Source organism: Lacerta agilis, chromosome 14 (genome assembly GCF_009819535.1).
Source record: "Lacerta agilis isolate rLacAgi1 chromosome 14, rLacAgi1.pri, whole genome shotgun sequence".
NCBI classification, from domain to species: domain Eukaryota; kingdom Metazoa; phylum Chordata; class Lepidosauria; order Squamata; family Lacertidae; genus Lacerta; species Lacerta agilis.
The window spans coordinates 11,721,801-11,742,662 of NC_046325.1; the positions used below are offsets into that span (position 1 = coordinate 11,721,801).

The window sequence follows — 20,862 nt, forward strand, 5'->3', positions numbered from 1 at the left end:
TAAGGATTGAACCTGCGACCTTCTGTATAGAATGAAGGTTCTGTGCCATTGACCCATGTTCTCTCTTGAAATAGGTGGCACTGGGAGAATGTGTGCACAGTGAACAGGTCATCTGAAAGGGACCACACTCAACATTTCCAATGTGACTAGTATGGAATGCAGAAGGATCAAGGGGCAACCCCATGGATGCTCTGTGGGAGGCTATGTAATCTCAACATTCCAGTTTGGCCTTAAACATGCTTGCTATGAGAGGGTCATGTTTGCCTGCCCTCTTCCTATAAAATTGTGCATACCTTATGATCTGGAAAGCAGCTATGAAATGCTGCCCATTGAGATCCAGAGGACCCTGTGTGTTATGGGCACGTGATTAGCCAGGGTCTTTCATGACCCATCTCTACAGCCACTCACGGTGGCTATTTAAGCAAGGTCTGAAGCCACTCTGCACACTAAGGAGAAGAAAGATGTTGCAAATCCTCTTATTGCTGGTGGCCTGCCTATGTGAGCAGGGGCTTTCAGTCCCAAGTCCAAACGGTGAGTATTGAAGATCATCCAGGGATTGGTAATAAATTATTTTAATGTCTAGTGCAGGGATGGGAGGACTACACACACACACACACACACACACACACACAATTCTTTAAAGAGATAGTTAAAAAGACACTTCTTAAAAACCTAAAAACACCCTTAAAAGAATCAAGTCTTCAAAAAAGTTATATGATCTAAGAAAGTCTTTAAAAGAATCCCTTTAAAAGAATTAAAAAATTAGAAAGTAGCACCTTAGAGACCAACTGAGTTGTTTTAGGTAGACCAACACGCTTACCCACTTGAATCTCTCTCTATATATAGTTCTTCTTTTAAAGTCGTTTAAAGTTCTATATCGAAAACCACAATAAATGGTATTTCTTTACAATTGGCCATATGGAGCTAACTAGCCATTTCTTTCTTTCTTCTAAAGAGCTCAATGGAATACTTCCCAAGAACAAAACTAAAGGAATTGATTTCTGTGGTGTGGATAAGTATTACTACATTATCCGTTCAGACCTGGGCTGCTACTTGAGATCTACTAATTTCAATCTAGGCAAAGATCTGGCGATATTCAGTCTGCACAACTCTGTCCGTGGTGGAGACCACTACCTGGCCCATGAGGATGACTTATTTTATGTCATCAAAGGGAACTCTTACCGCCGAGTAACCAACCTGAACACTGACAGTCATAGTGTGGTTTACACTCTCCATCCCAACTGCCAAAACGGGGACCATTACTTCTCCAACGATGGCTACTTTTACATTATATTCCAGAAGAAGGGAGAGTACCGCCGTGTCACCAATATGCATGAAGACCTACATGCCACTTATTATAAAATTGACCCAAATCTCAAAGACGGTCTGTATTACTGGGGGACCAAGGACAAAATATACCTTCTGAGACCAAATACTAAATGGGGAGTTGAGTATTACCGAGTCGATAACTGGTATAACAAAAACCCTACCACATTTTCCATACATAGTAGTGTGCTCAACTTCCTGCCTGGAGGGGTGTCTATTAATCTTGGCAAAGCTTTTGGTGTCTGGCAGCCTGTCAAGACCGTCAGTAATAGTGGTAAAGTAAATATTACTTGGGAACAGCAAATTGTCAGGAAGGTTGGATATGAGAAGAAACAGACTCACAGCATGGAACGCAACTGGAAAGTAGCTTCGAGTGTTTCAGTTGGGGCAGAGGGTCTCACTAAATTACTGTTGAAGGCACAAATTTCCATGACAGCTGAATATGGTGGGAAAAAGGTTGACACCACAGACGAAACATGGAGTCAAGCAACTGAAGTCACTGAAAAAATCAGCTTCACTCTTCCTCCGAATACCAGCGTTTATTTCTGGCAATACAAGCTGGGTTTCGGCAAAAGCGACCTATTGTACTGCCGTGACCTGGCTTTTACCGATAATTCTAACCCACCTCCTTTTGTCCCATTGCCACCGACATCTGGTTAACCCAAAATAAAATACCAATAGGCTTCCAATTCTTTCCTCTGGTTAATGGTACTTTAAAATTGTCTCTCTTCAGGGTCTTCTATTTCACCATCTGTGTTTCTTCTTTACCTGCTTTCCAGACCCTTTCTCTGAAACCCTCGAAAGCAGCTATTGGTCTACGTACACCAGGTGTGGGGAAAACCTTTGGCTCTCTGCAGATGTTTCTGAACTACAACTCCCCTCAGGCCCATCCATTCCCAGCGTAGCTAATACTGAGCTGGACGGATCAATGATCTGACTCAGTATAAGACAGTTCTCTACGTTCCTAAATTCTAAAGCTCCAGAAATCAGAATGGAGTGAAAATCCATTACTTTTTAGGTGGGGTATGGCAGAAGTGGTTGCCGAATGCAAAGAAACCTCTTTTGAGAGGGTGGACTCTACCGAAGGTTAGAAAGATAGCTGCAGTGGTTTTTCTACTAGGGTAGCTCTTCCAGTTTTGGGGTATGCCAGAAATGAATCACTTCATCTCCCCAAGTATTTTGTGGGCTGTCACCTGAAATGTGAAGAGCTGCACTTCTGGGACTACCACGTCCTAAGCTAGTTTTGGGGATCCTTTAACCCACAGGCCTAATGCAGCTTAAAAGACATCCTAATTCAGCCTACAAATCCATTTCCCAAAAGTTACGTGCCCCATAACTGAGGGCATATGTGGAAATTTTCACAAGCCAAAAAGCTCCTAGTGGTTGGCTTCTGATATTTTCATTTTACAGAGTATTTTGTTGGTTACAGAGGAGTTCTCCTTGTCCTCTCCTCCTGGAAAACAAATTCCTGCAAGTAACTGAGCCTTAGTGCATTTTTGATCTTACATAGAAATCCTGCAGAGTATGAGACAACCATTTCCTGGCTGTATGCTAATGGCTGCAAAAGTGAACATGTAAAGTAGCACCAGAATTGATTATCTGCTATTAGGGCTCCACTAAAGTTCCCAGCAAATCTCACCCACTGTTTTCCTTTAAAAAAAGAAAAGAAAAAGTGATTATCATGCATGTATTTCTGAATACAAATAATCAGGGAGAAGATGAGCACTACAAAATGTTCATCATTTTCTTTCTCTTTCAGATTTTGAAAGGTTTTTGTAATTCCTTGATTTCATAATTTTCCATCAATATTTCGCTGATTCGAGATCCGTTAAATTGTGTTTTGGAAATCATTATTTCTTGCAACTAGTGTCCTTCCTTTTATTCTGCTATTGATTTCTTTGAAATTTTGAATTCAAACAGAATGAAGTTGGCAGGCAGGAGACTCATGCTTCTGAATATCAGATCTGCCAGATTTCAGGGAGATTCGACAGAGGACACCCATTTGAAAGGAAAATGACATAGGATACACTTCTGTTGTCTGTGCAGAAAAGGGAGGAAAAATTCTGCCAGTCAGGAGAACATTACTCAGTCTCTGTCAATGGTTGCTGGGTAGATTTTGCTTGGAAAAATCCACTCAGAATCTTCTCAGCAACTACTGACAGAGAATGTATAACATTCCTATTTATGAGAGTAAGAAGTGCTCATCAGTGGAACCTCCTCCATTGGACGGTTAGATGGTCATTAGTTGAGGAATCTCTAGTTGTAATTCCTGCATTGCAGAGGATGGAACTAGATGATGCCTGGGGTCCCTTCCAACTCTACAATTCTACAATTCTTCTTGTCACTTGGCAGATTATATTTATTCACTGTGGAATCAAAGGAAGTATACTGGAGTGCACCTCCCTTTTCATGGCAACCTTCACCTTCCTTTGTGAGCAAACTTGACAGTTGTGTGCAGGGCTAGATCCCAAATTGGTGCAGTCAGTGACAAAGGGTGCAGAACAATATGGGAATGTTATCTTTGTATGGTACGCTACCATCCAAACACCTCCACACACACTTTACATTATACATCCAAACAACCAAGAGGCCTTATCAGAGTTCAATAATTCACTCTACGAAGGAAGTAGTGTGGAAGGCAGGGGCAGGGGGGAAGACTTGAGAAGTGGAGTGTTGAAGGGATGGGAAGGAAGCTTGGGAAACTTCAAAGGGCTGGATAGAGTAGCCTGGGGGCGGAATAGAGCCTGAGGTTTCAACCCATTTCATTATCTCTTAAATTCGGAAACATTACTGATCCTGGCTTGATTGATTTCTCCTGGTGGAAGTTTTCCCAAACTGATGTCTTGTATCAAGGAAGGAATGTGCCATTGTGTCATACCTCTGCTGTACTTTTTGCTGGGATGCATTAATAAAAGCAAGGTTGGTGTCTCTGAAGTTCCTGTGTTAAGTCTCACAGTTTTTCAGCCTGGAGTTTCAGCCTGTTTTGCCTTGAGACATTTCAGAAGGCCCTTCATCTATTCCAACCCTGTGGAATGCAGGTGTTTCTCTACCTTGGTTTCCTTTGCCTGGCAGGGAGGGAAACTGAGTGGTGTGGCATATCAAGGTCCAGTAATCCCCAAGTTGCCCCCCCCCCCAGTTCTGGTGCACAAAAGCAGGACAGCTATGCCCCCGCTGATGCCACAGTAGGAGAGGGGTGGGATACAGCTGGAGAAATATCTAAGTGGGAGTGGCACCTATAAATTGGGGCTCATTTCCACTGCCCGGTGGATCTGGCAGATCCTAACACCTGAGGCAGTCACCTCACATGGCCTAATGGGCGGGCAGGCCCTGCCTTCAGTCAACCCCTGTTTTAGGGCAGGTAGCCATTCTTGGGATGCTTCCAAAACATCAGAGACTTTGGATTCAAAGCTCTGCACTTATCAGACAACAGAATTGTTTTGCAACCATGAAGGTCTGGTATATCTTCCTCTGCAGGTCAATGTGTCAGTGACATACTTGATCTCTCTGCCCCGTGGATGAATTTATTGGTCACAGGAGGGACATCCCTGAAACCGCAACATACATTTTTCAAAATGTGATAAATCTTAAGCATGAGCCACTCATAAAGAAACTAGTTTTGCTACCTTCTGCTGAAATTCCCCTGCTTTTCTTCCCTGCTTTCTCTCAACTGATTTTACAGCTTTTTGCTTTGTCTCTCATTTTCAGGATCTGCTCTTTGGCTGATATTTCCCCTTTTATTGTTTATTAAACCAGTTAAGAACGTAAGAAGAGCCCAGTAGGATCAGCCACAATAGGTCAGCTTCCTGTTCTCGGAGTGGCCAACAGATGCCTGTCAGTGAATAATGGTGCATAAAACCATAGCCAGATGACTTAAGATGACTTGAGTTCTTGAAGAAGTGAATTAATTATACAATGCATACCTATGTCCCATCCCTGAAGCCAGAGAGTTATGGTTAAGTACCGGTAACTAGATGACACAGGATACTTTCCAGCCCTATGTGGAGATCCTGGGTATTGAACCTGGGATGTTCTGCATATAATGCAGGTTCCCAGGCATTGGACCATCACCCTTCTGGAAAGCAGGAGGCAATGGGAGAATGTATGCTCAACGAACAGGTCATCTGCAAGGGACCACAGGCAACATTTCCAATGTGACTCGTGGGGAATGCAGAAGGATCAAGGGGCAACCCCATGGATGCTCTGTGGGAGGCTAATCTCAGCATTCCAACTTGGCCTTAAACAGAGGTATGCTTGCTATGAGAGGGTCCTGTTTGTCTGCCCTCTTCCAATAAAATTGTGCATACCTTTGAATCTGGAAAGCAGCTAGGGAATGCTGCCCATCTGGATCCACAAGACCCTGTGTGTTAAGTGCACGTGTGATTAGCCAGGATCTTTCATCACCCACCTCTACAGCCTTTTCTTCTCCCAAAGATGTCCTGCAACTCAGCGGGTAAGTGTAGGTGCTGCCATACTAAAATATTGAGTTCTGCAGAAAGGGTCTTAATAGGCACCAGTAATAGTAGCAATGAGCGTTCCCCACATCTAACGGGGTGCGCATGTTGCGAGGGGTCCCTTTGAATCACAGTGGCAGCTCCTGGCAGTTGGATTGGCTTCACCTTCCCAGGTTGGGATACCTGTGGACTCCACCTACGCTAGCAGCCGCCCAATCCCGGGATTGGCCAGGTAGAGGGAGGGATTATGTACTACACACAATAGAACTTGAGTCATACCTGGGAAGCAGCCGTTGGAGTCAGAGATTCCCCACCCTCCACTCCCTCAATTGATGCTTACTTTGCAGGTTTAACCACCTTTTTTTGCAGCCACACAGGCACGCAGGCGCTGCTATGACAAGGTCGCTGTTGAAGGGTCGGAAAGGAATTTCCCTGCATTGGCAGGTTTCGCCTTTCCCGTAGCAATTCGTCACAACTTTGGCGGTTGCAGGCCTTGGGTGGAATCCTTTAGTCATTTACAGGATGGGGGGGGTCGTGGGGCAGTGACCCCTGCCCCCATTGCAGTGGCGATAACAGGGTTCACATTAAAGGGGTCTCAGGGGGAGGCATTGACCAAACGCCCAGGGTCGCCACTGCCCTCCCCTTCCAGCAGCAGCGAACATAGGGGGGTGGGCTATCTGCTTGAACATATGTTCTCCAGACTAGCCCACTTCCCAATCATGCTGGATAACCCTGAAGGTACCCAGAACCCCAGCTGGGGGGCTGGGAAGGATAAACGCCCAATGCCTGAGCCAAGGTCTTCCTACATCTGAAATATTAATAAAGTTGTGGCCAATTTAATCCCATAGAACGTTGTCATGAGTCTTTATTTCCCTCAGGGGCTGCCCCGGGGTGCGGGGGGACTTCGCCTGGCCGCGCAATAGAGCTGCATTCAGCCCATTCGGCAAAGAAAAAGGTTTGAAGTATTTATAGCATCCACAGATGTGATCCAAATGACTCCAGCTCCCTTCATCCTTGACCATTGGCCATCCTGGCTAGGGCTGATGAGAGCTGGAATCTATGAGAATCTCAAAGCACTTGGACAAGTTCTTCCTAATGCTTATTATTATCCTGTCATTTGTGTCGCTAAAATGAACCCCATTTGACAAAGGGGGCAAGACAACCCCATTTGACAAAGGGGGACACTGTTTGAATGGCAATGCCCATCAACCTTTTGGGGGGAGGGGCAGCCCCTTCAAATATTTTACTGAGGGGGCCAAAGGGACCTTAGCCCCTAGAGTTGGCTCCTGTGCTATTGAAAAATTATTTTAACAAGTAGAATCCACAACAAAACATAGTGTTGAGTGATAATTATTATGTACACAATTGCATTTCTCTCTCCTTGCCTTCCAGTTTTCATCCATTGCTATTGAGTATCAAAAGTCTACTTTGGGTTCCTTGGAACATTTCCACCTTTAGGGTTTTTTCTTCTTCTCCTGCAAATCTCCCCCTCAACCCTGCTATACATCCCTCTTGAGGTCCAGAAACCCAGAAGGGAAAGCATTTTAAAAAAAAAACTATTCTTGGTTCTGGTTGATTATTATTTTGGGGGCAAAGGGAAAAGGATTGATTAGCCATCCCTCACGTTATTTTCCCCTTGTTTTAAAGCAGGTGTGAGGAAACATTTTGCTCCATAGGCCAGATCCTTATTGGGATATGCCTCTTGGGTCAAATTTGACAGTTCAGCAAGGCCACCCACCTGTCAAAATTTATTTCTCTATCCCCGCCCTTTTAAACCCAGTCTCACTCAGATTCTAAAGAGGGAGGGGGGACTGTTGCAGGTATTAATATTGCTCACTTTGAAGCGAGTGGAAGCATAAGAACTGACTCCTTTCGGAATGAATCATTGTCCAGACCCATAAAATATTATTCAAACTTTTACTGGCAGAACTCGTTAAAAATAAATCAAATCAAATGATACATCTAAAATACCCATACAATGTCTTGTGCTTCCCAGCACAGGCTCCATGTCTTACAAAATATGAAATAATCCAAACAGAACTAGATGCCAATGTCTCTCTTTCTCCCCTCAGCCAGCATTCTGGCCTCCAGGCTGTTTGCTCTCCCTTCAGGAGAGCTTGATTTATTTTACATCTTCACTCCATGGAGTTTGGGAGACAAAGAAAAAAAGGCAACTCCTTTCAAAATGGAGATTTTGCAACCCCGTACCTCTGTCACCTGATCTAAGGTTACAACACTCACATGTTATTTACCAGAGAACAAAAATCAGTTAGTTAATCATTAACTTAGCAAGAGCTCAAAGTGCTCTCTTTGGCTTTAATACAGCCCCATGGAAAAAACCCATGTCAAACCTAATCACCAATACACATTTAGGCATTCTCATTTTAAATCTTCCTTAATACACATATATTTTTTCATTCCTGTGTGAATCAAACCATTAACAGAGACTCCCAACTTGCTTTCTCTTTTAAGACTGATCTTGCTGAGTGAGAGAGGGGAGAAGACAAAGGTGGTATATAAATGCAATAAACAAACAAATAAAATACAGCAAAAAGGCGGTGGAGCATAAAATATTTTTGGAATTAAAGACATTATGAGGACCCAACAGCATGTTCCATTAAGTATGTAATGTTGTTAGGATTTTGAGGTTTTTCAGTTGATATGCGGAGCGTGGTGACTTTACAGAGGGACTAAAGTGTTTGGGAAAGGAAAATTACAACTTTTGTACCCTTCATTTGGAAGAATACAGATTGGCAGCCTACCCTACACCTGATATCATATATGGTGTATGAGGTGAGCTGTGTGTCAGGTAAAGAGGCAAGTGGTGCAAAAGGATTTTTTTCCAGACAACAATAATCAGTGGTGCCCACAAACACATGCATACTTTGCTTTGCAAGCACTGGCAATCAGCTGGTGGGCATGTAAGGTATACCGAACTCCACCTCTGAAAAGAAAAGAAAAACGACTATATCTGCTGGGGGGGGGGGAGATACACAAACACACACATATAATCTTGTGGCAAATAAGTCTTTCAGATTTATTACATAGCCTTTAGCAAGGGAGGGGAGGAACATGTGCATTCTTCAGCTGTGCCTTTTGGCATCCTCATTTTCTCTTAGCGGAGCTACAAGGTTTGCAGTTTCATCCTTTTGTGTGTAGTTCAGAGCGGTGGCAGGCTGGAAGAGGGGTGCTCTTAAGTTCCCATACTCCCCAAGCCAAGCAAAGATGGCAAGCAAACCTGGAAATAGACAATCTACTGCATTACACACACATCCAATGTTTTGTACATGCCTGAGAAAATGGGCACAGCCTTAGAAAACCCGCACAGCCACACACTTCTAAACTTCAATTACCTCAATGGTCTCCATTCTATTCTCCACAAAATTCTTTTGAAAGTCCTTACTTTATTCAAAACTGGTTTGCCTTAAGATACAGGGCTCCCCTCTGAGGACATGGAAGGGAGACGGACTGGTCCTTATACAATATTCAAACTGCTATGACATATGTGCTCTCCTCCACTTGACTCAAGAATGCTTTCTTCCCTCCTTCTCCTTTCTCATTTTAATAGCAAATTCTAGGATGGCATCTTTTAAAACTTCACCCCTTAACACCGCTATGTAAAACTATTAGTAGACTCCAGTCACACAGCTATTCAGAAAGCAGGAAAAGTCTGAGGCACTATTACAGTTGATAAAACACTCCTGGGAAGAACTACTTAGACATTATCTACTTTTACACAAGAATGGAAGAAAATGCAGTGGTTTTTTCCACCGCCCCATAGCCTCCTTCATTTCTCTATTTCTAAGTGTATATATGATAGGATTCAGTGCAGGGGTGACTATGGTGTAGAATAAGGAAGCCATTTTGTCCACACTGGAGCTGGAGAAGGGTACAAGATATACAAAGAGGCAGGGCACAAAAATGAAGCTGACTACTGTCAAGTGAGAGCTACAGGTAGACAGAGCCTTCCCTCCACTCTCCTTGAAGTGGCCTCGAAGGGTGGCCAGAATGACACCATATGAGAGTAGTAAGATAAGGAAGCAAACCAGGGAGAGGAGGCCACTATTAGCCGCCATGAGTATTTCAGTGACGTAGGTATTAGCACACGCCAGTCTTACCACCTGTGGGACATCACAGTAAAAATTGTCAAGTTCATTTGGTCCACAGAATGGGAGTTGGACAACCAGGATAAACTGGGTGGCAGAGTGGATGATGCCTCCAGCCAAACAGAATAAGAGGAGCCTAGTGCAACGTGGGCGGTTCATTCTGGTGGTGTATGTCAGTGGGTGGCAGATGGCCACATAGCGATCATAGGCCATGAGGGTGAGGAGGAACATCTCACTACCCCCAGAGAAGTGAAGGAAGAAGATCTGTGTCATACAGCCACCAAAAGAGATTGTCTGGCCAGAAGTGGCCAGGTCTGCTACCATCTTGGGGACAACCACGGAACCCACAGAAATATCAAGAATGGATAAACATGCCAGGAAGAAGTACATGGGGGACTGGAGGAGGCGGGGCTCCACATGTACAGTCACCACAATGAGGAGGTTGCCCAATAGGATTACAGTGTAACAGGCGAAAACCAGGACAAAGAGAAATATCTGGATGGAACGGGAATTGGAGAGACCCAGAAAGACAAACTCAGTGACACAGGAGATGTTCATGGAGATGGATGGACCTGAATAGGAGAGATACAATGGGTGTTACTATGAGCAATTTTCATCAACCTATCCTACTATTCAAAGACAATACAGAAAAACCAACTGTTGTGATATTTTCATGTCACTACTACTACTACTGCTACTACAGCAATAACAACACTAGTAATTGCAACCTTAGATAAGATTCAGTTACGTTAAATCATCTTTTAAACTTTTTAATATGTTTTTAACTTAATAATTTAGAAGCATTTATTGTGATGTTCCAATTATAATCATTGTCAATTATTTGAATATTTTTCTGTTGTCTAATGTAGTTCTAAATCATTTTAAATATAAAATTTTAGGAATGTAAGAAGATCCTGAGGACTTTAATTGCTTTTTAAAATATTTTTACCCATCAAGTGGTGTGTGTGTGTGTGTGTGTGTGTGTGTGTGTGTGTGTGTGTACATCTTTAAAATATCCATTCATTATTCATAATTCTCTTCTCCCACCAATAACAAAATATTGGTGAACTGTGGGGGAGGGATCTCCCTGTAATTAAAAACAACAACACAAATTGTATTGATGCATATATATATATTTGCCAAATCAATTTTTATTGATTTTCCAAATTTTACCAACTCAGCCACAAAGTAAGACAAAATGAATACATTTCCCCCCAAAAAAATAGTTTCCCACACTCCGTTCTTGATGTGTCCATGTTTTCCTCTTGTGTTGATGCATTTTAATATATTTTAGTGTACTATTTTTTTACTGTTTTTAAATGTTTTAAATTACCTATTTTAACTGATTTTATTGATAATTTTAATATTTACTGTAACCTACGATTGTATCATATTGCAACCTTCAATTGCATCATTACAATCAAGCAGTATTCAAATTATGTTAATTAAATAAATGTGTTTTTTTATTTAAAAAAGGAGATCTCTTAATCTTCATAAGAGATCATATATTTAATACACCCAAGCAATATTATTAGCAGGACATGTTATCACACTATACAAATGCAATATTAAAGCAACTGCTTATTTTTGTTTAAATAATTATCTTTATTTAATCTTTCAGTGATTCATTAGAATTAGAACCCAGGGTACCAACTTAACTATTCAGTGGATTCTCAAACTTTCACAAGGTATATGACTTGGATTATGGAACATGATTAAAGATTCAGTCAGAAATATTCATTCAAATCTTTTATGCCAAACTAGTAACAAGGAAACTACTAACCCAACCCAACCCAACCCAAGAAACAGATGCATTCCTCAGTGCATTGCAGATATTTTGGAGAGAAACAAAAATGCAGATATCTGTATGATTCAGTTCTTCCCTAGGCTGACTCTTCTATAGTCTAAACAAAATAGAAAATTCTTTCCAGTAGCACCTTAGAGACCAACTAAGTTTGTTCTTGGTATGAGCTTTCGTGTGCATGCACACTTCTTCAGATACCAATGCACAGATACTTTCGTGTGCATGCACACGAAAGCTCATACCAAGAACAAACTCAGTTGGTCTCTAAGGTGCTACTGGAAAGAATTTTCTATTTTGTTTCGACTATGGCAGACCAACACGGCTACCCACCTGTAACTGGAACTCTTCTATAGTCTATTAGCAGATCGGATTGTATGTGCTTTAAATTTAAAAAGCAAAGGTGTAGAAAATGCATGAATGGCTTAACAGTGCTCAGCATCTGTCTGTCTCCAGAAAGAATGGAGTGTGCCTCTGGGGGTGAAGTCAAGCCACTGCGTTATCAGCAGTGATGTGACCTTCCTGGGCACAAGCCTGAGCAGTGTGCATGGAGGTCCTGGGCAATCTTTGCCATCTCTATGCAAAAGTAAGTCTCACTGGGTAGATTCAGGTAGGTAGCTGTGTTGGTCTGACACAGTGGAAATATAAAATAAATTGTCCAGTAGCACCTTAGAGACCAACTAAGTTTGTTCTTGGTATAAGCTTTCATGTGCATGCACACTTTTTCAGAACACTGGGTAGTACTCATTCAGATGACAAACATACTTAGCAGTATAGAAACTACTACATACCAAGCCAGACCATTGGTCCATCCAGGCCAGCATTATCAATACTGACAGGTAGTGACTCACCCAGGCTCCAGGTAGGATTTATTTCCCTCAGCCCCACTTTGAGATGCTGGGGGACAGAACCTTAAACCTTTTCTTATGCAAAGAATGTTTAAAGCATGGACCATAGCACAATCTTAGAGGATCTGTTTTGTATGCAGAAGCTCCATATTCAATCCCTGGCATCTCAAAGCCTGGTCTGAAACCCTGAAGAGACACAGCCTGTCCATGTAGAAAATACTGAGCTGGATGGAACAAGAGACTGACTTGGTAAAAGGCAGCTTCCTATGTACCATTAAGATACAGCCCCTCCCAACTATAAATCCATTTCAGCGTAACTAACAATGCAACTAGGAACACATTCCCATATTATCAGATTCAGAGGAATAGGCTCTAACATCATCATCAACAACAACTAGAACCACTGTTAAATTAATTCTGCATGCTTGAGACATGGAACATACTCAGATCCAAATGATCTCCCACCCCCACGTTAGCATCTACACTGCCTTCACTCAATATCTTCTTTTCATTAAAAGCAAGACATATATCAATGACTTAGTGTCTCTGCAATAATGATCCCACTTCATATCCAGCAACTTGAAAAAACCTGGATTTCCATGATACCTACCTCTGATGCCCACTTAAGAGTACCATTCATGGATTCAACACTCTGCTCCATTTCTCACATACCTTATTCTCAGCCAACATTGATCTGCCTTAATATATCCCTAAGGGTCATTGTTCTCCCAAGATGGCACTGCAAGGATAAAAAAAGATTCAGGGTGAAAGTGTTACGCACAAAAGGAAAGAGATGGAAAAGCGATAAAGAAATCTGGAAAGTCTTCTCAGATCTCTGTGTAACAAGAGCACCATCAGGGCTTAAGAGCAAGCATCAGGTAGGAAAGGTCTAGATGGAACTCAGAAATCTTGGTGCCCAGCCTTTCCTTTCACTCTAATACACAAGCATAAGGCGACTTATGCTTAGACTCAATGTGCATCTTGTCCACCAATTTGTTTACAGGAATAGTCAGGCTCAAAATCTCTCAAGCACAGCATCATAGGTTTCTCAGCTTTCTTCACACTTACCATCTCTTCAGGAAACCCTGTTCTCTTTCAAGAGATCAGGGTGAGAGATCAGCAGTGCCTGTCCATGCTATTGGCTCAGTCTATTTCTCATCGAAGGTTAGAGGGTCTTTGAAAAATCAAGAACATCAGTAGCCATAAATCCATTACTTTGCTCTGCTTCCAATTCCAGAAGATCCAGCAGGGCTCTGGCAAGGGAATAAGTCCTTCTCTTTCTCTCAATGGTGAGCCAAGAATATATCTAAAATATTTCAGCAACCCATGATTACATCCTGGGGGGAAAGGGGCCACAAAGGCAAATCCCAGATCCCCATTCAGATACTTTTGCCAAAAGAGATAATTGTTGATTCATAGATGCTGGGCCAAGAGCCAGAACTCTCATCCCTTTTGTCTCCTGCATTAGCAGTCAGGTGAGGGAGGGGGACCGACCCATTTGCCCTCTAGCACAGAGCAGCTTCTTTTATTATACTAATGACCCATACTTAGGGCCCTTGCCTGGCTAATTCAACAAAGAGATCCTTCATTAGAGTTCAAGACTGGATCCAGGGATTAGATCCAGGAATTAGAAGGCACTCAGGCATCATATAGCCTAACCTGCTTCCCCTTGCCCACAAAACTTATTATTGTAGTTTACTTGGCATTAGAGGAAGAATATCAATGCCATTCTGTTACACTGGGTGTCTTGGGTTCTGTTTTAGAATTATGAGTCCAACTCCAATCCCATCCCAGGGAGTGCACTAAGATATCCCCATCCCAGTTGTAAATGGAGACCTTTTTAATGTTTAGAAGGCCTATTTTGTGACCAGATTTCTCTGCCAGACATGCCCCTCATTTACAACCATCATTACCCTTTGTAAAAGGTGTGAAACTGTGGGAAATGAGGTGAATGTTGGAAGGTGGTCTCTCCGTGGTAAGTTAGCCAATGGTCCCTTGCCTCAATCCCAGCATTGACTAGCTGGGGTAATATGCAGTTTTGGGGACCCAGATGTCAAGAGGCATTCGTGGAAGTTAACAAAGTGTGCATTAATAATAACTGGATGGGTATTCAGGTGTCCCCAAATCTGTAATCCAATCACATTGTGCCATTATCAATGTGAGATAGCATACCAATAGATGCCCATAGCCCCATCTCCATCCACATATTCAGCTCCAATGAGCTGTTGCTAAGAAATGCATGTCCTCAGCAGGATATGGAGGAAAGTCTTGCCATGGAGTGCAAGTGTGCAGCTCCCAAAAAGGGGGTGTGGCCTTTGGGTTGAATATGATTCCCCATTGCTGGTGTAAACAGCAGTGTAACCCTGATTGGTCGCAATGATGCAGAAAGGAAGCGTCCCCTCTCCCCACCATTGCACCCAGTGGGTGGGTGGGTAACCTGATGTAAAGTCTCAAAAGGCCTGATGAACTCCTAATTTGCATCGCTTTGTGATAGCACAAACACAGTCTCCCTGAATTCCAAGTAATATCCAAATGGGAGATCCGGAAAACCGGGGATATTGACAAGCAGACAACACATTTCTCTATATCTTTGCCAGAAAGGTGACTGAGATTTTGAGATGTGTTCATTTCTGAGAATACAGCAGAGTGGTCCTTGTGATTTTATCTCATGTGAGATAGAGAGTATCATGCTTCCCATTCAAAGGGGGACACAGCATCAATGGGACACACGCACCCTCCACCATCTTGAGAAAACCCCTCAATCCTGACTTTATTCTGTTTTATTTTGTGGTAGAAAAAGAAAAACACACACCAAGAAACAAATGTTAAAAAGGGACAAGGTTAGACATGGAGGCACAAATTGTTCTCTTTTTTTGGAGAGAGGGGAAAAAACCACCTTGCACTCCACTCCCCCTTACTTCCCACCCAGGATGGCCCCACGCTCTGCCTGACCTTCAGAACCAGTACACCATGTGGGGCTAGGCCTCAGCAGCAGCAGCAGCAGCCTCTCCTCTTCCTCGCCTGGTCTCCAGAAGCTGCCATGATCTCCCCAGGGGTGGAGGCTGGCAACAGCAGCCAAGGGGAGGCCATGGAGAGGCCATGGGATGCTCCCTCATAGCAGCCACTGCTCAGGATGAGTGCCGGCTCATCCTCCTGCTTGAACTTCAGTGGTGGCAGCAATGGCGAGCGAAACAGGGTAATTTGAGGATCAAATCAGAAGCTGGGGTGGCTTTTGTAATTCTGGGACTGTCCATGGAAAATCAAGACACTTTGGGGGGGGGTGTCCTGAGACTCCTGTTGTAGTATAACTGACCAGGGGATTGCCACATCCCTCCAACTGGTTTGGGATTCCTCTCTTTCTCCCCCCCCCCCCTTACTGAATGGAGACCCAAGTAGAGAACAGCCTCTACTTCTCCCATCCCCAATTCAGCTTCCTACTTTTTCTCTTGCCCGTATACTCCTAAAAAGACACTAATTACTTTCTTTCAATCTAAGCTCAGATACTTCCTTCTCTGGCTACAGATATGTTCCTCCAAGTGGATTCTACACACACAGTTCAGGAGCTATACCCCCAGCGGTGCCAGCTTGCCCCCGTAACCACTGTGCGCAGTGACATCACACGCCCACATTGTGGGCATGGTGACGTCGTGCACACATGTCCTATAGCATGTGCATGCAGCCGCCAACACACTTTGTGAGTGCCCAGCTTTACTCAAACTGCTAACTAGCAGATGGTTTAATGATTTTCTTTCTTGGATAAATTTTGGAATCGTGTGAAATTGCCATTTGAGTATCGATGGTATGCACTAAAACATAATTCTACTATTTCTGCATTAAATGGCAAATACAACCCCCCCTTTTTCTTCTAAGAAATCCATTGCTTTAAAAATAAAATAAAATAGTTACTTAAATATTGTCAACCTATTTCATATACCAACAGTTCAGTTTTAATTTTATCCAAACATTTAGGCACGGGTGGCTAACTTCTAGCCCTCCAAATCTTGTTGGACTACAACTCCCTTCAATCCTGACCATTGGTCATGCCGGCCAGGGTTGGTGGTAGTTATCATCCAACAATATATGCAGAGCCACAAAGTAACCATCAATGGTCAATGCCTATATTTTGTGGTAAGCAAGATAAAATTGTGGAAGGAACCAACATTTACATTCACCTCAAAATTCAGATCTAACCACTACAACCACATGGATTCAAGGAGAACATTTCTTTCTATCTGTGCATATGTGGGTTTTGCATAGTAGCTCCTGGGACACTAGCCATGGAAAGAACTCTAATTATACAGAGAGCTAGTTTTCCATAGGCTTTGGTGACAAAGCCATTCATAAATTAGGAGAGGAACGTGGGACTGTAGTAGGTATAATATTTGGGGGGAGAACTCACTTTTGTCCATTGACACATGAACGGAGGAAGATGCAGTGATTCTTCAACCGAACCATAGCCTCCTTCATTTCCCTATTCCTTAGAGTATATATCATAGGGTTGAGTGCAGGGGTGACTACGGTGTAGAATATGGAAGCCATTTTGTCCACACCAGAACTGGAGAAAGGTACAAGGTACACAAAGAGGCAGGGCACAAAAAAGAGGCTGACCACGGTCAAGTGAGAGCTACAGGTGGACAAAGCCTTCCCTCCACTCTCCTTGAAGTGGCCTTGAAGGCTGACCAGGATGACACCATAGGAGACTAGCAAGATAAGGAAGCAAACCAAGGATAGGAGGCCACTGTTGGCTGCCATGAGTATTTCGGTGCTGTAAGTATTGGCGCAGGCCAATCTGACCACCTGTGGGACATCACAGAAGAAACTGTCCAGTTTATTTGGTCCACAGAATGGGAGTCGAAGAACCAGGACCAGCTGGGTTCCAGTGTGGATGAGGCCTCCAACCCAACAGGATGCCAGAAGCCTAGTGCAACGTGGGCGATTCATTCTGGTTGTGTATGTCAGTGGGTGGCAGATGGCCACATAGCGATCATAGGCCATAACGGTGAGGAGGAGCATCTCGGTACCCCCAAAGAAGTGAAGGAAGAAGACCTGGGCCATACAACCACCGAATGAGATTGTCTGGCCATAATTTGCTTGGCCTGCCAACATCTTGGGGACAACCACAGAGCCCACAGAAGTATCAATGATGGATAAGTTAGCCAGGAAGAAGTACATGGGGGTCTGGAGGAGATGGGAATCTGCATGCACAGTCACCACAATGAGGAGGTTCCCCAATAGAATGACTGTGTAGGAGACTGAGACCAGGACAAAGAGAAAGAGTTGGATGGAGTCGGAGCGGGAGAGACCTAGGAAGACAAACTCAGTGACACTGGAAGTATTCATAGATGTGGCTGGATCTGAAGAGGGAAGAGACAAAGACATGTTAAGAGTCAGTAGCTCTCGTCCATCTTTCCCTCACTGTTCAAAGACCTCACAGAATATTCTATTGTTAGGATTTACATATAAGTAAGACAAGAATGATTAACCTCAGATAATGATATTCAGTGGACTTAATATATTTTATCACATTATGCAGTGATAATATTAAAGCATGTGTTTATTGCAATATGTTAGGTTAAATTATTAGCATAGAACGCAGAATACTAACTCAACTAGGCAATGGATCCTCAGTGTTCCACAATGCAGTGTGTTCTCAGGCATGATTTTAGAGAAATGGGTGTTTAACTCTTTCTTCTGTTCAAACCCTTTTTATTACTTTTGCCCAACATCTCTAGTGAATGCACTCAAAAAAGTCCCAGAACTGAGTATCAGAACCATGTTAACATTGCCAGCTTTCATGCAAGCCAAACACTGCATAACACTGGCAAAGCATTTTTGCCTCTGTGGATCTGAGATCCCACAAATTATTCTGTTTGTTCTTAAGATACTTTTATCACCAATAATTATATATCTTATCCTGGAAAAATATGCAATCATGGCTTGGACTCTCAGTCTCCATAGTCCCTAGTCTTCTGTGCTTCACTTGACCCTGAAGCTATCATCAAAACCTGTTTGCTGCTCCAGGAGCTACTCTTGGCCATCAGACAAAGGGCAAATACAGGAACCAAGAGTTATTTGACCAAAATGTATTGCTGTGTGTGTTCCTATCCATTTCTACTTAGAAGTCCCATTGAGTCCAACACTCCCAGGATTGTAGGCTTAAAAGTCTGCAGTCTATACTCTCCCACTGTCAGTACTGACACACATTACACAAAAAACGGTCCGTTTATATTTTGTAACTGTTTGGTGGCCAGTGACTATTTTGCCAATTTAAAAGTTGAGGGGAGTCCTCATTCAGATGCTAAACACAGTAGATTCATGCACACAGGCAAATGCTTCATGCCATGTCAGTCCATTTGCCTATCTATTGAAATATCGCCAGCACTGACTGGTTTTCATAAAGGTGTTTTCATACAGGAGTCTTTCCAAATAATACCTTGAACAGAAACTGGAAACTTTCACATACAACATGTGCACTCTACACCTGAGTTTCAACCCCCGCCTAGTACCAACCCATTTTAGTGTAACTAACAATGCAAGCAGTAGCAATTTATGGGAAGAAGTGATAACGCTTACCTGACTTTCCATCATTAGAATCACTGTAGGTTACTGGGGGGGGGGGAAGAGAGTGGCGAGGGGCCTGGCAGGTCAGTGTGGTGCAAACAAACCAGCAGAACTGCCAGGATGCATCAGCACAACTACTGGTGCATTGGCACCATGCCATGTTCCTTGCTGTCTTTCCCTTTCCCTTCTGGTATGCCATAGTGAAGCTGATGGAAGCTCAAATAACCACTCAATCAGTTTATTACGGTCAGAGACCAGGAAGTTCACGTAAGGGCTGTTGCCCCTCCCTTCTTACCATCTCTGAATGCAACAAATAAGCCATTTCAGAGTTAGAACTTCATTGGAATGTGTCCTTACAGCCACACATATACCGTATTTTTCTGTGTATAAGACTAGGCTTTTACCCTAAAAAATAATGTCAAAAATTAGGGGGTGTCTTATACATGGATAGTGCCGAGGGTGGGTTTTCGTAAATCTGAGTCCCCCAAAATAGGGGGCATCTTAGCATCTTATAAATGGGGGCGTCTTATAGACGGAAAAATACGGTTACTTAGGCATGCAAGGACACCACCAGAGCAATGCTGCATGTCTGGGTTACTGAGCACACTCAGATCCAAATCTCTTTTCGAGAATTCTAAGGAAAAACCATCTTCTGCAAAAGCTGCTGCTTGCCTTCTATCACTGTGCCATTGAGAGCGTGCTCACTTATGTGTGTGGTACGGAAGCTGTACTACCCAGGATAAGATGGGGTTGTGCAGAATTGTTAAGGCAGCGGAGAGCATTCTTGGCTGCTCACTCTCCACCTTAGAACAAATTTATATCACCAGGTGCCACATGAAGGCACTAGACATAGTAAAAGACCCATCACATCCTGGTCACCATCTCTTTGAGCTCTTGCCGTTGGGATGGAGATACAGGACGATGAGGACAAGAACGAGCTGTCCCAGGAACAGCTTCTTCTCCAAAGCAATTTCAATTCCTTGAATGGGAAGCCTGGACTTTGAAAGTCATTTTATCTTACGGGTTATGCTGTATCATACTGTACTGTTTTAATTAGTGTTTTGAAGTTGTCTTAAATTTTTGTGGAGTGCCCTATCTGGGTGGATGGAGCAGCTGAGTAATTTCATTGTCCCCACAGGGGGGCAATGACAATAAAGATTATCTTATCTTAAGATATCTTCTTATCTTATCTTATCTTATCTTATCTTATCTTATCTTATCTTATCTTTTTTTGGAATAAGCAGTTACGTCTTCTCACTAAATTCATATATCCAGTACTTCAATTATCTAGTGCTCCCACAATCAAGCCCTCACCTCATATCCAGCAGCTTGAGAAGATCTTGGAACCCCAAGACATCAACCTCTGCTGCAACCTCAATGGTATCTTTCATGCATTCAACGTTCTACTCCTTTTCTCACATACCTTGTTCTCAGTCAGCATTGATGTGCTTTAGGGTGCCCTCCTTTGTCGTTGGTCTCCAGAGATTGCACTGCAAACGTGAAGAAAGATTCAGAAGAAAAATGTTAACACTAAAGGGAAATAGGAGGGAAAAAGAGAAAAAATATTACTAGGTTTCTATGATTTATTTATAACATGACCACCATCAGGGCTTGAGGGCAAGGAATAAATTACCTTACATAAGCGTTAGATGTGGACTATCAAAACAGAATTCAGGAATCCAGATTCCCAGCCTTTGCCAAACACAAGCATAAGACAAAAGGTCAATCTTCCATCCAATCTTCTTACAGCAATAGGCAGGGAGATGCCT

The 20,862-nt window shown here is 43.0% G+C and overlaps 2 protein-coding genes across 2 annotated transcripts; both read right to left on the reverse strand.

The window, feature by feature from the left end:
* Window positions 1-1,341: 1,341 nt before the first annotated feature.
* LOC117057452 (olfactory receptor 4Q3-like) lies at window positions 1,342-10,441 on the reverse strand. Its single transcript, XM_033168297.1, has 2 exons — window positions 9,549-10,441; window positions 1,342-1,435 (listed from the first exon to the last, which is right to left on the reverse strand). The coding sequence occupies exons 1-2, from the start codon at window positions 10,439-10,441 to the stop codon at window positions 1,342-1,344; spliced, it is 987 nt and encodes a 328-aa protein (XP_033024188.1).
* A 6,486-nt stretch (window positions 10,442-16,927) lies between these two features.
* Window positions 16,928-20,484, reverse strand: LOC117057453 (olfactory receptor 4Q3-like). Its single transcript, XM_033168298.1, has 3 exons — window positions 20,408-20,484; window positions 19,389-19,393; window positions 16,928-17,886 (listed from the first exon to the last, which is right to left on the reverse strand). The coding sequence occupies exons 1-3, from the start codon at window positions 20,482-20,484 to the stop codon at window positions 16,928-16,930; spliced, it is 1,041 nt and encodes a 346-aa protein (XP_033024189.1).
* Between the last annotated feature and the right edge of the window lie 378 nt (window positions 20,485-20,862).

What these genes read in the sequence shown, in the direction of transcription:
- LOC117057452 (XM_033168297.1), bottom strand. Translation starts at nt 10,441, where the DNA reads ATGAACATCTCCTGTGTCACTGAGTTTGTCTTTCTGGGTCTCTCCAAT. An exon ending in ATGAAGGAGGCTATGGGGCG is followed by an intron (nt 1,436 to 9,548) that starts GTGGAAAAAACC and finishes CTCCCCATTTAG; the next exon opens with TATTTGGTCTCAGAAGGTAT.
- LOC117057453 (XM_033168298.1), bottom strand. Translation starts at nt 20,484, where the DNA reads ATGAAAGATACCATTGAGGTTGCAGCAGAGGTTGATGTCTTGGGGTTC.